We start from the raw sequence: 17,394 nt of genomic DNA on the forward strand, positions 1-17,394 counted from the left end.
CAGACTTCTGGGTAACGTAGTTCTGTGTGTGTGTGTGTGTGTGTGTGTGTGTGTGTGTGTGTGTGTGTGGTGTCTGCCCTAACCTCTTCATATACAGTCTATGGCCGTAGCTCTCATCTGTCCCAGTTTACATTGCAGGTGGACTATAGGTATTAAACATATACTAAAATCCATTGTGCACATTCTCTAGTATTTATTTCACCAAGGCACATATTTCACATTGAGGCCAATCAGTGTGTGGAAGAGGCATCTTGATGTTACAACAATAATTTAAACATGATGGTATAATAAAAGTAAATAAGAATAAAAACTGTATAAAAGTACAAAAAGATTGGAGACTTGCTCCAACGCAGCACAAAATAAATAGTTCCAACAAGTTACTTAAATAAATAGTCAATACTGTAACAAATACTAAATTAGGAATGAATAAAAATATAGTGATAAAGTTAAAGGTAAAGTACTCTAAATTATATTGTAACAACATAATACACAAAAGCACTGTGTACAACAATTTACATTCTTGTACACTTATGTACACCTGTACAGAACAAAGTGTCACAATACATAGTATTTTAAGGCTTTGGGTGTTTAACTAACAAAAACAAACTTTTCTACTCCAAAGCACAGGTTTAAAATCAGTCATCTCACTCATCCAAGAGGCTATTTCTAAGACGTTTGTGCAAAGAATCTAATCAGGTCCATCAGTGCTCAGCAACAGGGCATATTCATACAACTTTACCACAACATTAAATATGCCTCCTCATGCAGAACGGAACAGGCAACAACAATAAACTCTGCCTGCGGAGAAAGAGAAAGCATTCACTTCTCTTTGACTACCACTTTTGACATTTTCAGATGTGTACAATTCATTTTAATTGATGTGTTAGGACGTGGCATGTTTAACATGGTTAGAAGAGAACATTAACATCTTCTAAAAGTTTACTCTAAGGGCACTGTGCGTGAGATAGTGAAAACCTTGGCTGTCCATATGTATGCTACATCTATTGGAAGAATTATTGGCTAAAGAAATACACAAATGCTAAGTAGATTAAGTTAGTTTAAACAAAAGTCAGGAAGTGCTACTGTTTTTTTTTTTTTTCCGAGGATCAGTGAGACACAAGACAAAAAGAAAGATTACAGAGATGTGGGCAAATAAATTCACGTTAATACAGAAATAAAGATGAGAGTGACACATTACAACTTCAAATAAATAAAATTAAATAAATTACTGACAGTCAATAAATAAATAAATACATAAATAACATGGTCATGAACAAGGCCTTTAGGAGACAGTTTGGGGAATCATGACATGATCATCATAGTTAAACTGGCAGTTTGCTTTAGCAGGAATCTTAACGGTTTTAACTGGCTGCACTATAGCTCATCTTTATTGGCTCTGATGGAAACACATTCTTCAACACACGTCATTAGTTGACGTTTGGGCCTTATAAGGGATGCTGTCGACTACAGTGCACACTGACATGGTCCTAATTCCCCTTTGGCTGAGGCGGGACTTCATGGGTCCTCACTGGCTCTGCCGCCATATAGTTGAGAGGAAAAGAATGAATGCGTTTGGATTGTCATTGTACTGCAGAGACTTTGGGCTTGAGGCTGATGAATGCTCTGTATGCCCAATCACAGAAGAGCTTGAAGTGTTGAAGAAGCTCATGGCTGGACTGCAAGACATCAAACTGATAGGGAAGGTGAGGGGGAAGGGATGGGGTTGCCTGAGTCAGCCTTGGTGCTTCAACTCTCAACATCTGTAGGAGAGAAGTCAGGCAGACAAACAGATTAGAAAACTAATTGATTTATCAAGTTATTAAGTGTTAGCAATATATTAGTAAATGACACAATATCCTGTCTACAGTTACATTGACAACTGAGTATCAAAAAGGGAATGCTCTTTACCTGACGGTGCAGCAGATTGATGAGAGATTTCATTTCTCTGATCATCTCTACCAGCTTGGGCAGCGCAGGGTGGTGGTGCTTCTTTGAGACCTTGTTCAGCCACTCGAAGTGGTGCTCATAGAGCTTCAGGTCAGCATGTAGCTGAGAGAGTGTGGGCTTCAGCTGGAAACAACACAGACATACTTAGTAACTTTGCATGGGTGTGGCAAGATGTCACTGTGTGGATAGAAACAGACAAGGCCTTCTCCATTCACGAGCATGCATGCATGCACACACACGCACACACAAAAACATTATCAGAGCATTACCTCAAGATTGTTGAGGTCATTGGCTGATCTGTTGCTCATTTCTGGCAGAGACCTAAACCTGTGGGGCTCCACGTCTGAGTCAAACGCATGCTCCCTCTGAAAGAGAAAACAAGAGAGAGCAGCCCGTTAGTAATTTGCATCAGCGCAATTGTACTCATCCCGAGACAAGTCACGGCAACATGAGGAAAGTATTAGTCTAGCACCTCGATTGGGTGACTGTTTTCTGTGCTTAGAAACAGTAGCTTTCACTGAGGGGAGTGTGGTTGATCGGGTCAGTGTGAGTTCACCCATATTCAGCCTCCCGAAATGTCAACAATAAGACCAAATGACCTGAACCCACAGGATGTTTTCTACAGGGAGTGAGGATAACAACATATCCAGTGACTAAGAAATCTCCAAGTGGGACAGACAACACAGGGCTGTAGGGAAACTCCAGGGTCACAGCTATAAAAAGAGAGAATGACGCAGTACCACTGCCCAGCTAGAGTAGTTTTAAACTTCGTCTAGACAGCAGGTGTAATGTTCACCGGGGCCACCAGAGGGGGATAAACAACCTGACAGGTACCTTACAAAGGCAGATGTGCTCATCGGTGGTACAATTGGTTTTAAACACGTGCTCCAGATTCAGTAATGAATGTGAATAAACGAAGATGACTGATGTGGCATGCGTCATTTCCAATCAGTAGAGGAACATAACAACATTAGGATGATGAGTGCTGAGAAAGGTTTTGTGTAAACAGGTAGTGTGTGCTTAATGCTTCCTTAACCTGTTATTCAGTGTTTTTCTTGGCCTACTGTTTGCCTCCAGTTGTTTGTGTTGATGTTTTTAGTGATGAATGTGCCGCATTGTCTCGCATGTCTCTCTATCAGCCTTTCATAAGAGCTCACTTATGTTTGTGGTCCAATGTTTTGTCTCCGTGGCTTTTTGTCCCCTTCCATCCCTCGCTTCCCCCCCTCTCCCCCTCTCTGTCTCATACCAGGTGCACAAGCACATGCAACAGCTCGTGCACATGTGCATGCAGGCACACACATACACCACTGGCTTGTCATCTAGTTGGCTCTCTGATCTCTTCATCTCTTGTGGTTTTTGCTCCATCTTTCTCAGCCTATAATTCTCCCTCTTATCCTCCTTTTCTCGCTCTCTCCATCACAGATCATGACCTCACCCAACAGAACTAAGCATCCAACCTTTTTCTTCCTGAATGCAAATACTGGAATGTGATAAATCTTTTAGATTTTTATCAAGTCACTTTGCTGTGGCGACCGAAAGCAAAACACTAAACACCGCACCTACACAACCATGGCTATTTACAGAACCATCAATGCACACACACACACAGCACCACAAAAATGCATACACACAAATGCATGCACACATATACACATTTGCACCGTATGCATGCAAACACAGACTCACTCATACACACACATACGCACACAGTTACGTCGGAAAACTTATATAGACCTATGTGTGTACACACACACATTTCTCTCTTTAAAGAATCTGTTTCATTGCTTTTTTGCAGGGACTTTCCATGGATTCCCGTTCTATTTATCTTTCCTAACTTTGTCCTCTCTTAAGTGGAATTCCACACAATAAGGAAAAGATTTAAAATAAATCTTCCATGTTACTGAACACTGTCTAATACTGTCCCCATCACCCTTTGATAATTCTGGTTTGTTCACATCTGGACCCCAGGTTACAGACTTCAGCCACACAACGGTCTGTGACATTGTTTTAAAACAACAAACCCACACACACATACAGAACACACACCCACACTTTCTGAACACTATCTACCAGCCAAGACTAGAGAGAGTATGTGGCTATTTTTGATTTTATCCCCTGAACAAAATAGTTTAAAGATTTGCATAATGCAAAAATAGAATCTAGATCAGTCATGTGTAACTAAAGATCCACAGATATGATGCCTCTTTCGTTTCACCTGTTAAAACACGATGTTGATACACAATCACCAGGTGGAGCAAAATCTTGGCAGAGTCTCTCAAATCAGATTTTCCTACCCACTTGACTGTCAACAAAAAAAAAGTTTTGAGCCATTGTTGTCAGTACAGTGCACATTTCATAGGAGAAAAAAAACTCTTCAAACTTCATCCTCACTTCCACAGTCTAGCCGCAGAACATAAACATGTTTCTATATAAACAGGCAAGTTATATACTTGCTGTCATGTCATAGATGGTGTGCTTAGCAGTTCAGCTTTAGTTTGATGCAGGTAAAGTGTTGATATGTAGTCCTAAATAAGTCTTTATGGGAGAACATGTTCCTAGAACTTAATGTTTTGTTTCTCTATCTCCTGACCACATTGTGTATCTTGTGTATCCATCACTGTAAATGTGTGTTTATTCTCATTAATTCCATAAAACTTGATCTTTATTTAATTTCACTGGACTGCATAGCGGCACAAGCCTGGCCACCGATTTTCCTTCTACAGCCACCAGTCAAGTGACCAGGCAGACCAGGAGGTTGCTGAGTCAGACCTCTCCGGTCCAGTGTGGATTAAAAGTGAGATCACTCAGTCAAATCTCCCCTAAAGCTTTTTGCTGCTTAAGCATGCAGATGGACTTCAGCCAGTCTAAAAGCAGCTTAAGTTAAACTGAAGTCCTGAGCAAAACTGTTGTACAGTGCATGGTGCAAAGTTAGTGCTGCTTGAAGTGTTGATACCTAAAACTGAAAGGTAACATTAACACCAAAATCCAACTAGGGAAAGATCAACCAAGACAGGCTGTTCATCCTCTTCCACCCTCACACTAACAAATCAGTAAGCACAGGATAGGCCTCCTTGGCCTTTCCTCCAATCAATGACTGAGATTGACAATCACCATGACGACATCTTCACTTACCAGCAGTTCTTGGGTGAGCTTCATTAGATTTTTGGTCTGATTGGACAGTTTGTCCATGTCAGTGGGCCGCCGCTGTGGTACTGGAGAGGCAGACGTGAACACGGGCAGCTGAGCCAATAGCAGCGAGAAGAGGAGCGACGAGGAGGAGTCCAGCAGCACTGTAGGGGTAGAACAAAACGGAAGCAATTATTGGAGAGGCGCTGTCATCTCGCCATAATGGTAATGACCTCAGGCCACGGCTGTCAGCTCCAAGGGGAAGATATTGCACCATAATATAAACAATAGCTCCAGACTTGGCAGAGGAATCCTCAAGAGTTTCAGTGTCAGAGTCATGTTTTCACAGGCTGAATGCAAATCATTAAATCAGAAAAAGCCCAAGCTTTGACACTGAATATGAGCATCACTCCTTTACCATAAGCAACTGCAATGAATGCTGCTGATTGTCACACCTGCAACTGGATAGGTACGTGAGTTGGTAGTATAAATTATATAGACCCAGCCAAGTCAACTCTCTAACAGTAAGCTCATTCATTCTTTTCCTTTCAAGTTCAAATACAAGGTAGACTAAGTATTAAAAGGGAACCACAGTGGCGTTGAAATGATGAATGCTTGATAATTACAGGTGAACCACAAGAATCACAGCCAAAATAACACTGCAGGAGCATCTGAGCTCCCTGCCATATGGTGTAACTTATATAGTGTGAGGATCACCAAAGAATACAGTTATAAGTAAGTCATAAGTAAGTCATCTATTTAGAATTTAATCCATGAATAAATCATTTAATTTAGCCTGTATATGAAGGATATAAAAGGTGTATACAGTCACATTAAACGTTATAGACCCACAGCTTAAATATAGGTTTAAAAATAAAATAAAACTTTAAAAGAAATGATAATTAACAAAAGCAATTAGGATTTAAAACACACTCGTACAAACACTTACATTTCATATTTGGTTCGGATCCAAGGGATAGGTTAACCAGCAAACAAATGGCAGATAAATAAATAAATAGAAAATAAATAAATAAACTGAACTCCGGAAATTGTCACGTGCTCCGGTTTCTTCTTCGCACTCTTCAGTCAGAGTGATGAGGAAAGTTGTCAGGACGAGAGAGGATGAATGGGAGAGCGGAGTGATGAATGAAGCACTCAGACAGAGAGAAAAGGAAGGTAAAAGTAATCAAACTCTCTGGCTTTGGTAAAGTTTGAGATGAACCCTTGTAGTCTTTATGGAGTGCTGAAGGCAGAGAGACACTTAGATAGTTTGGAGAGAGAGATAGAGAGAGGCAACAGAAATGCAGAGAGAGGGATGCGAGTGTGGTAAGTCCAATTTTTGCGCGCAGTGAAGTGTTTAGGCTTGTTTAAAACTTCCTTTATAAAGACGTCGGGCCTATGACACATCGGCAGTGACTCACTTCATTCATAAAAACACACACAGACACACGCTCTCTCTCTCTCTCTCTCTCTCTCTCTCTCTCCTCCTCTCTCTCTCTCTTTCCTCCTCCCCTCCCTGCTGCCTGTCTCTCTTTGCGAAACTTTAAAAAAATGTTCCGTTGTTTTTTTTTCTGTTTTATTTTCTTTCCTCTATCACTTTCTCCCGTCCTGTCCTGTCCCTATCTCCAGCACTTCCTCTGTCGCATCCCGCTACCTGCACCAATCTGTCCCATCTACCTCTTTTTATCTTTCCATCTCCAAATCTCTTCCCCCCTCTCTCTATCTAGCCCTGCAGACGTTTTAAAAAGCCCATTGTTTTCGCGTGTATCAGCATATCTTATATGTAACCATCTATCTTTTAGAGGCTCTAGTTTTACCTGCCCTTTCTTTTTTCTTGTGTTGTATTCATTGGTGAAATGTCATTGAAGGTGTGTTGTTACTTGCGTTATTTAATTTATGGCTACACATGCCACATTCCCTGTATCATAGCTAATATGCACAGCAAACACCTTTTCTCTCCCATATTTCTCTCCCTCCTTTTCTCACCCCTTGCTCTTTTTTTTAGTGCCCCTCCTGAGACAGCAGCCTGTTATTTCCACTGCCCCCCCCACCCACCTCCTCTTTTTTTCACTCCTTCTCTCCCTCTCCAGGGTGAAGGAAAGAGTGAGGAGTGAGAGACGGATAGGAGCAGGAGCGAGGTGTTGTCCAGACCAGAAGGGGCCTCTGAAAGTGTTGCATAGAAACAGTGAGCGGTCATACCACACACACACACACACACACACACACACACACACACACACACACACACACACCACACACCACACACACACACTCACACACAAACACACGCACGCACACACACTAAGACACACACACACAATATATATATATATATATATATATATATATATATATATATATATATATATAAATATAATATATACACACACACACACACACACACACACCACAGGACATTTACACAGACACACACGCTTGAGGTATTCGAGGTGGTTGGTGGACACACACACACACACATACATAAAATATGCACATAGATGCACCCACACGACATGCGCTGTGTCATAGAAAAACATGGGGCTCTAATAAACCAAAACACACCAAAAAGACCATTGCTAGCTCAGAAACACACACTGATAGATGCAGAAACATAACCATTTACTGTACACACATCAACATGATTTCTCTCAAACACACACACACACACACACCACACACACACACACACACACACACACACACACACACACACAACACACACCACACACACACAAACACATAGAGTGGGACAGCCTGGAAACACTCAGTCAGGTGCAGTAAAGCGTGGCCTACTGTTGCAAAGGGCAAACGTGAGTTTCCAGACATCATAGGGGGACAGTTGATGCATCATACTGTGTTCATACACTGTACATCACAAGGGAGTCAGTGGGTGCGTTTCCATACACCTGTGAAAAACTGAGTTGAATCGGCGAAAATGCGGTGAAAGACAAATAGTGATGGCAGATGGAAACATCGGTTCTGTGTTGAGCAATGAGGAACATGTAACACTCCTCAAATAAATACATTAAAAAACTAATAATGTTATATCTACGTCATATTTTCAAATCCCCCCCCCCCCCCAAAGTTGACTGGTGCTCCTTTAATTAAATTATCTTGTTGCACCCCTTCTTCTGCAGCAGTATAATGGCACCTGACTGGAGAATCGTGTGAGAATCATCACACGTATTGCTTATCTTGATGTTTTCACGTTTTCTTTTGAGCGTTTAATAAGCGCCACACTTGGATGGAAGGCGGACTACAGACACAAACAAAAAAAATGGAAGAGTGATAGAGAGACCGGGGGGAAGAAAGAGAGCGTTTTTGAGTCTGGGTGTGAGATTAGGAGACCCTCATTCACAGACATACACTCATGGTGTGGTTTGAAAATAATTAGTGGTGGGCCTTGTATGCGCACAGTCGCACACTCATACCCATATACACACAGAGTTGCCAGTCCAGTGGTGGGCCTACACAGACAAACAAACACCCTTGAATGATGAGGGCCTGGTGGCAGCAAGTGGGTGGCAGAATTGTTGTGGTGAAAAGGGGTCATACTCTGTTTTCGCGGGTCAACAGTAGAGAAGAAAAGCAGGAGAAGGAGGAGAGCAGTAGAAGAAGAGGAAATAGATGAGTGAGGTTGGACGTAGGGAGATATTGACACACTCGCTGTTTTTAATTTCCCACATCAAAGGGCCGTTTGAAGACACAGCTGGGGAGAGAAGAAAAGAAAAAGTGAAGTTAGTCACTCTCTCTCATTCGCTGCCTCTCATGATGGGGGTCTCCTGGGTGGTTCTGAAGCACAGTCTTCTGTTAAGCCATCCGCCAGCACTGATCACTCACACACTATGACAACTGGGTGGGTGCCCTTTAAGTGTGTGTCTGTGGGAGCGTGTGGGTGCACGTGCATAGATGTCAGTGCACAAAATAAAAAGGGTTATGTATCTTTGTTTAGACTTTTGTTTTTGTGTGTGAGAGAGTGAACTGGTGCATGCTTGTTGGAAAAGGGGGAATCCAGGGTTTGTGTGAATGGGTGTGCGTACAGTATATGTGTGTAATTATGGGCATGTGGTGGTATAAGTGCGGTGTCTGTATAACGTGCATGAGCATCAGTGTTTGTGTGTGCGCCTGTGTGTTTGTGTGTGGCCTTCATATGCTACCCATTACATCACCAATCTGTGTAAACCACCATAGGAGGAGAAACAGAGTGAGACACTCAGACTACGACCTCAAAGACATCAGAGAGAAAGGGGAACCTGTGACAGGGCCTGCCAGGCCTCGCTGCCAGACAAACTTTACTCACATAAGCTTCACTCAATTCGGTCATGCTTTACACTAGGTTTCCTGTGCGCCATGGCATGTATTCACACATTATTACGCAGCCTTCAAATCATTTGAATGCCTCACACTTTTTGCTCACCTTTTGCCGGGTTGTTAATCCACACAGTTGCTCGATTCATTCGTTTACCGGAGTCACCTTAAAACATTTGATTTAAATAAATTCATGATGAGTGTTATTGTAATCGTCATAGTTTATTCATCTGACAAAGAAGAGCTTGAGTACGAATTGGTTTGGTTTGTTGGGGATTTTTCTTTATTGTGTACTTAAGCGTGATTATGGTTGAAGTCTGATAATGTGGGTTTTCCCATAAGTGTTTGTTAGCGTCGGTTAATTTCCATGTCCAGGTGGGTGATAATATAATCTTGTGGATTTTAGGGTTAACTCTCATGTTCTGCTTAGCTCAGTGTCATATGTAAACAGTGAACATGTTGACCGTGACGCAACGCTGCTCCGATGGTAAAAGGGATTATAGGAGAAGGAGTAGTAATAAATTCATCATTTTTATTTTGCACCCTCATTTCCTCCAGGGAATTCCAGCAGGGTCTGAGTGAAACAAACACAGAGATAATGTTCAAGGAAAACCAGAGGTCCGACCTTTTACTGTTAATATTTACTCTCCTTAAACAGGACACCTTACAGTTTCCCCATGACCTCCCCCTCCTCCTCTCTTCCCTGTCATTTTGTCCCCCATTCATGCTCTCCAGCTCGCTGCCAAATGCTTGACTCCAACCGGGTATCCTATCTGAACAATTGTCATGGTAACTTTACCCTAACTTGCTACCCACCATCATCATCTCCCCCATCCCCCCTTCTTTTGCCCCCTTACTTCAACCTACGTCAGAGAGAAAGTGACTGTGTTAATAGTTGGGGGGGAGAAAATAGTGACACACAGGAGGGGGCTGCAATCATTGGGCAATAAAGTGACGTCTCTGACTCTCTCTTTCTCACTGTCAGTGGTCAGTGTTAAAGTGCTGATGTCCTATATATGTGATATATGACAAGAGACCCTCTTCTCAAGCCCCCCTCAAGCTCCCCTCCTTTGGCGAGTCTTTAGTTGATAAAACTAAACTGGACGTGATTCACAAAATTATGCATGTCATTTGCTCTATTCCTTTTCCATGTGAGTGGCCCACTGGTGGCAAATATGGCTGTTGTGCACCTGTTGCTTTGCCTTTTTATTAGACCATTAAAGAGGGACATTAACCGGCATCATTATTGCAGGTTTCCTCCGCTGGCTCAGCTCACAGAGCAGAGCAAAGGGCAGGATGCAGGGATGAAAGCAAGAACATGAGGCAAACGTCTCTCCTGGGAGAAACGTTGGGTGTTAAATGTTTAAATCAGCTCTCTTATTAAGCATATTTACGAGGCAAATTTTGTTTGGAAACCAAACTCTATGGTATGTGACAAAACACAGTGTCTGTTTGTATGTGTGTGTGTGTGTGTGTGTGTGTGGGGGGGGGGGGGGGGGGTGTGTGTGTGTGTGTGGGTGCGTGCATGCGTGCATGTGTGTGTGAGAGTAAGTCAAAATCCTCTCCCTCTCTGGCTCTGCGTTGCTCACCTGCTCACGTTCCCCTCTCACTTAGTTTTGCGTCTGCCAGGGAGGAAATCTCTGAATGAACTAGTTGAAGCAATAGGTCACAGACAGAGTGTGACAAGGAGAAGAGGAAGGAGAGAGTGGAGGGGGAGTACAGCGGGAAGCAAGCAACCCACGCAAAAGGAACTTTTTACTGTGCAAACACTCTTTCCATCTACCCTGCTTGCTCCCTCCATCTCAGACTGGTGTTAATACACTGGAGAGCCCAGGTCTGTCTCAGAGCTCCCGCTCCTCTCACCGCCATTCTCAGTCGCCCTAAACATTCTTTCCTCTGCTGTCATTGCATGTCCTGTCTGTCTGCATCCCTCTCTCTCTCTCCATCTCGTCCTCCTTTCAAAATGCTTCCCTACCAGCTCCCTTCTTACTTTCTCTTTCACACACTCACTCGCTTCCACTTCACATCCCTCTCTTGTTTTCTCTGGTGCAGTCTGGTGCTCAGGAGGATTAATGAAACATAAACAGTACAAGCTTTAAACAATCAAAGCATATTTAAGCAAGCAGTGAATTATTTGTATCTCTTGGCTGCAATATATATCTGCACCGGTGACCCTATAGGCTACATACTTTAAAAAAAAATTAGAAGAGAAAAAAGTAAAAGAGACCAAAGTGAAAGCCGTATTTTTGGTGCATTCCTCAGCGTGCAGAATAGTTATCCCGGAGACAGTATTTGTGCATTCCCTGTCCCTTTGTCAGTCTGTGCGTGTGTGTGTGTGTGTGTGAGTGATGTATACTGTATCAGAGCTGACCACTACTTGCCGGCGCGCCGTGCATCTGCGTCAGCCACACACTGAGCCTGTTGTCGTGTTATTCTACGGAAGCAGAGAGCAGCTGACAAATGCAGGGGAAACAGGGAGGGGTGTGTGTATCTGTATGTGTGTGTTTGTGTGCGTGTGTGTGTGTGTTTGTTTGCGTGTGTGTGTGTGTGTGTGTGTGTGTGTTGTGTGTGTGTGTGTGTGTGTGTCTGTGTGCGTAAAGGGGCAGTGGGGCCAAGAGAGAAGACAGGGAAAGAGTGAGGGGAGCGGGAAGACAAAAGGAAGAGCACTTGTGTGACGTCGCAGTATACCTACTTAGTGACTTTGTCAACGTGATGTGACCTCAGTCACATGGGGGGGGGGATGCCCTTTTGCAGACAGATTGACACACACAGACACACAAACAAATGTGCAGATACACACATATGCTTACGTCTGTTAGATAGTTCATCCCAGCATTTAAAACCATTTATAACCCCCTGCCCCCTTTTAACCTGACATGTCCTAGCTGTTTCTTTGAATGCTGACGCACATCAGGCCCCTTCATCACTTGCCATTCATTAAATTAACGCTCATTACACGCTAACAATCGTAAATCAACCTCCTACAACAATGATAGCAGATAACACAACTTATAACAGTGCACATGGGCAGCTGTATTGATTCTACGTCGTTCCACTGACCACTTCCTGTGCGTCAGCCATGCAGAGTGTATAAATTTCATCATAACTAAGAGCAAACACAGGAAAGGAAATTTCATATCCGTGTGTTGTCCCTGTTTATGTTTTGAAACAGCGTATGGACAGCAGGACCAGGGAGCCGAGTACAACAGTTCCGACAGTGCATTTGAAAATGTTTGGGAATCAAAAAGCCTACTCTCCACATTCAGTAGGCTGTGCTTTGACCGCACAGGGAGGGGAGGCGAACCTCAAGTTCACTGAAATGTCAACTTTGGTTTGAAGTGACTTTGACTAAAAGCGGTGCATATACAGCACAGAAGATACACTGTCTTCTTTTTTGAACTGAAGTTTCTGCAGTTGTTGCATTGCAGTTTTGCTTTTTTCGCATATTATTGTAGATAGAAAACATTTACTGTAAATGTTTATATAGACTGTGGACTATCAATCCCTCATCCTCCTTGGAAATGCTATCTTATCTCAGGAATAGTGAGAGTAAGATATGGAAGTAATGTGTTTGCGTGCATTCTTTGTAACCACCATTATTATTATCTCCAGCTGACAAGTCTGACTGCCATCTTTTACTTACATCTGCAAGACCTGTCACAACCACGGCGTCTCTCCAGTTTTATTTTCTTGACCTTTGTTCATTGTGGTAACTCACAAAAGCTTTGTTTGGTGTGTCAGTTAGAGAACCACCTTTGTCCTTGGAGGGCTGTGACTAAGAGGAATGACATGAAAGTTATTCTAATTTCTCTATTCTTGTTCCCAATGTTTATGTGCACTTTGACCCCCTGCTGTTCCCAATTAGCCACAAACGGTTTGGTCGGGAGATGTTTAAAAGCCTTACATGTCTTCTTTTATCATAATCAGTGAGTCAAGGACTTAGAAATGAAAACTATCTAGAATATTCTATTTTTGGCACAGAGTTCACACACATTGCCATTACGGCATTGCCGCCCCTGTCTTCTTATGTCTCCCCTTCCATTTTCTCCCTGACTCTTTCTGCTCATCAATCACTCTGTCCATTCAGAAGGTCACCGCTGGAAGTATGAATGGTGTCAGTTGGCCTCAGCGTCTGCCTTGTATTACAGACGCCCTCGCATCTGGCTGGACCCCCGGTAGCGCCAGGAAGAATGCCAGGAATGCAAGGAATGGCTCAGTGAACGATAAAAGGAAATTACCGTCAGACTGGACTTAAAACCCAGAAACAACAGGAGAAGGGACAATCTAGGGATGAAAAATTTAAATTAAAAATGAAAGGGATGACGACAAAGAGTAGGACGGGAGGCGATGGAATAGGATGCCTGGACAGACCTTGGTCTAGTTTTGACACTAAGACAATAAATACAGTGACAGAGGCTATCCTGGGAAGCCAAGAGTGATGACGAGGATGGGATGGTGACACATGAAGAGACAAACAAAAGTTATGGGATGGGTTGGGAGGATTGGAGAGAGATAGGTAAGATGGTCATGGAGAAAAAAACAAAGGGGTGCTATGCAAGAGAGTGACTGAACAAAGATAGCAAGACTTAAAACAGACTATCACCAATCTAAAGGTTGGGCGACAGCGTGGGATAACTGTGGCACAGGAAGAGGGATATAGATAGAGGCATGTCACAGGAAAGGCGAACCCCTTTAATCTGCCCCTGATTGGGTGTCAGTGAGTGGGAAAAGGTGGACACACACACGCCTTACATGCAGATTTCTGGCTGGTGAATCTTTGGGTTTGACTGACAGCACCTTTTTATGAGTCACTGGCCCAGCTTTTCTACTGTCTCCCACACTGTACAATCTGCAGAGGCTTTCAAGCTCAGTGTGAAACACAACATTGCCAAACCCTGATCCAGATTAGCTTTCCCTCGGCAGTGACCTTCTAAATCTGACTTTACATCAGAGCACTACTAACAAGCAAAGTCTACATCCCTTTTGTCAGGCTGCTGGCGCTGATTTGGGGGCAGCCAGTTGGTAATTGTTTTGAGCTGCTAAATTGCACCGGGAGGAATAGGATTACCTACCACCCGAGTAGTCCTCCCCCTTCTTGCTCCCCTGTTTCCCGTGGATTACATCAGAGTTTAGGCTCCTTCATCTGTGAGTAAGCACATACCTCACAGTCACAGGGGAGGCCAGAAACATGTCTAAAGTGTTACAAAAGAAAGGTGGGTAATGAAATATACGGAGGAGGGCAGGAAGTGTAAACTTACACATGGTTTTCTATTCATCTCCAATGAAAAGATAAGAGATGTAGAGGATGGTAGATGTTGTTCTGGTGTAGGTGTGTGTGTGTGTGTGTGTGTGTGTGTGTGTGTGTGTGTGTGTGTGTGTGTGTGTGTGTGTGTGTGTGTGCGTGTGCGTGCTTATTGTTCCTATCTGGCCTTAACCCAGTCTTTTCTGTAGTCAGATCATAAATAATGAACAACCCAGAAGGAAATGAAACATTATTCACATAAAACTCCCCAGGGTGCCTTATCTTGTGTGACAGTAATTCATTTCTGTAATATCATGAACACAGCATGGTGAATTACAATAACAAAATCTAGATAGATGAATAATATTCTGGCCACAGTCTGGGCTTCTTCTCTCAAAAGCTACTTACTGATTAAACTTCAAAGTAAAAAGCATTCTTGCGTGACAAAGCAGGTCCTGTTATTCACCACTCAGGCAACACTTTCCCAGGTCAGATCAACATTGTAAAGCTCAACAGAGATACAGTAAGTGCATAACATTGTGATGAGGGGCAATACGTAAGACTTTATTTGTACAGTATGTGTGGTTATACAGAAGAAATTGGGGTCCGAATTTGCTCTAGTGAACTTGGACAGTTCTGCCTCTTGTATGTTTAAGTGAAAACCTCATATAATGACTTTGTGCGGTTCCCTGGCTTTTTGACCCATCTGAAACCGCTGACACAAGGAAGATAGGTGGTGTGTGAGTTTTGAGGTGAAAAGCACAGGCACACAAGGAGAGGTAACTCTTTTGTACCTCCATTAAAAAGAATCCCTGGAAGGTGTCGACAACTGACAGCTGAGGTGGAGCCCGGGGCAGCCAAGCAGGAGGGAGAGGGTATTCAAGTGTTTATGTGTGTGTTTTCCTTCCCTATTGGTGCTTATATATATGACTGCAGGGGTGTCTCTCAGGTCTGCAGCTGAGTGTGAAGGGGGTTCACTCGGGTATAGGAACAGGCCCCGGGGACGACCTATGGAACACCCCCGTTATCCTCCAGGGAGCGATCTTTTTGAGGTGCGGTCCCCCACCACCCTTCACCTCCAATGTGCAGAATCAGTGGAAGGCAGAAACCCAGAGAATATCCCTGACACTAATATGGAAAAAAGCCTGTTTGGAACGAATATAAGGGCAAATATTATTCTTCCTGAGCGTAACCACGGCGAGCACCTCTGACCTGGCAGTGAAAGTGCTGAAACAAAAAGCCCAAAGACTTTTTCTGCTCCATCAAAGGAGAGCAGCATTAAATAAACATGGCCATCAGATTACCACGCTGAACACGGGGCCAGCGTTAGCCCGCGCCGGCTGCCCTGCCGCCCAACCCCATAGCTTTATGGGAGTTAAGTGTGGGGTCCGCTCAGTCAACACCATGACGCAAAATGGAACAAGCCTCTGACAGAAGCCCCAGGCTGATGGAATAAGGCCCCTACCCACAGGCCCCCCGGCCCGATAGAAACTTACTGAGCGAGAAACGAGAGAGAGAAAAATGGGAAGAAAGGAGGAAAAGGTAGATGAGGGCATTTTGGAAAAGAGGAAAAGCCCGGCAGTTCCAAATTGGTGGCACTGGCTCTGTCTTAAATTGAAAAGCACACACATAAACGCTCTGCTGCCCTGCAGAACCAGCAGCAGCAGGCCAGGACAGACAGCCGCCAGTGGAGAGGAGCCCGGGGCAGGGCAGGGCAGGCCAAGGCAGGGTACAGTGGTTGGTGGTGGTGGTGGTTGTAGCTGCCAGTGAGACTGTGAGGCTTAGCGGGCTAGTAACAGTGAACAGCCTCAGCCTGGTGGATCTGACCTCACAGGGGTTCTTTTATATCCCTGCGTGTACCTGTTTGCATTTGTGTGTAGGTACATGCACATGTGCACCAAAAAAAAAAAAGGTTTGTGTGTTTATGTTTGCATTTCATATTCGGGTGACGTAACCAGGAAAACAGATCTGTCCCTTGAGGAGGACCAAGGCTTTTCTTTCGGCATTTTAGTCAACTCACTGAGGCGCTGCTGTCCATTTTATCCACGAGTCTCCCCATCTCCAAACTCAGCCACAGTCTGTCATCTGTCTGCATCTGACTGATTTCTCTACCGGCACCTCTGACCTTTTCACCAGAAGTCTCAAACCTCTCGCAGATTCCACCACTCCCAGTCTGTCTTTTTGTCAGTCTGTGACTTAACAGTGATTTCCCTGCTCCCTTGTTTCCTTCCTGGTCTCAACACAGGAGTTAGCCCAAAGCCACGTCCAATATTCCACTCTTACTTTGTTTCAGACAAGAGTTAGTCTCCCATTGCCAGACCTTACTCCACAGTGCTGTGGAGTAGACTAGCGCTGTCTTGGTGATTGTGTCTCATGCAGCCTGGTCCTTCAATAATTTTAATCTGAGACCCAAAATAAGAAATTTAACTTTATTTCTTAGGAGGCAGACTTAGGAGTAATATTGTCCCCCACAATGTAGCTCTCCGCTGGAATAAGAAACCAGATTCCGTAATATTTGGTAGTGATGACTCTGTGGGACATAAATGCTCACGCTTTCCCCTCTGATTCTGATTCCTGATAAAACATGTGTCACAACCTCCATCAGTGGCCCTACAGTCATGGTATTCTGCCCTTTCCGGTGACGTATGACTTGACGTATGACTTGAAAAACCTCCTTATACTTCAGGCTTTACAGTGACGTAAAGCTCAGGTAAAGTGTTACCAGATAACAAATAGATACTGAGGCCGTTCCAGGTTGTAGCTGTTAGTGT

At 43.6% G+C, this 17,394-nt stretch overlaps 1 protein-coding gene across 1 annotated transcript; it reads right to left on the reverse strand.

Annotated features, from left to right (window-relative positions):
- Positions 1–171: 171 nt before the first annotated feature.
- il11a (interleukin 11a) lies at positions 172–6,201 on the reverse strand. The gene is made up of 5 exons (XM_032518844.1): positions 6,023–6,201; positions 5,080–5,237; positions 2,217–2,312; positions 1,909–2,070; positions 172–1,760 (listed from the first exon to the last, which is right to left on the reverse strand). Exons 1-5 carry the CDS (start codon positions 6,027–6,029, stop codon positions 1,581–1,583), a joined length of 603 nt encoding a protein of 200 aa, XP_032374735.1. The 5' UTR covers positions 6,030–6,201; the 3' UTR covers positions 172–1,580.
- Between the last annotated feature and the right edge of the window lie 11,193 nt (positions 6,202–17,394).

The sequence above is a fragment of the Etheostoma spectabile genome, chromosome 6 (genome assembly GCF_008692095.1).
Source record: "Etheostoma spectabile isolate EspeVRDwgs_2016 chromosome 6, UIUC_Espe_1.0, whole genome shotgun sequence".
NCBI lineage: Eukaryota > Metazoa > Chordata > Actinopteri > Perciformes > Percidae > Etheostoma > Etheostoma spectabile.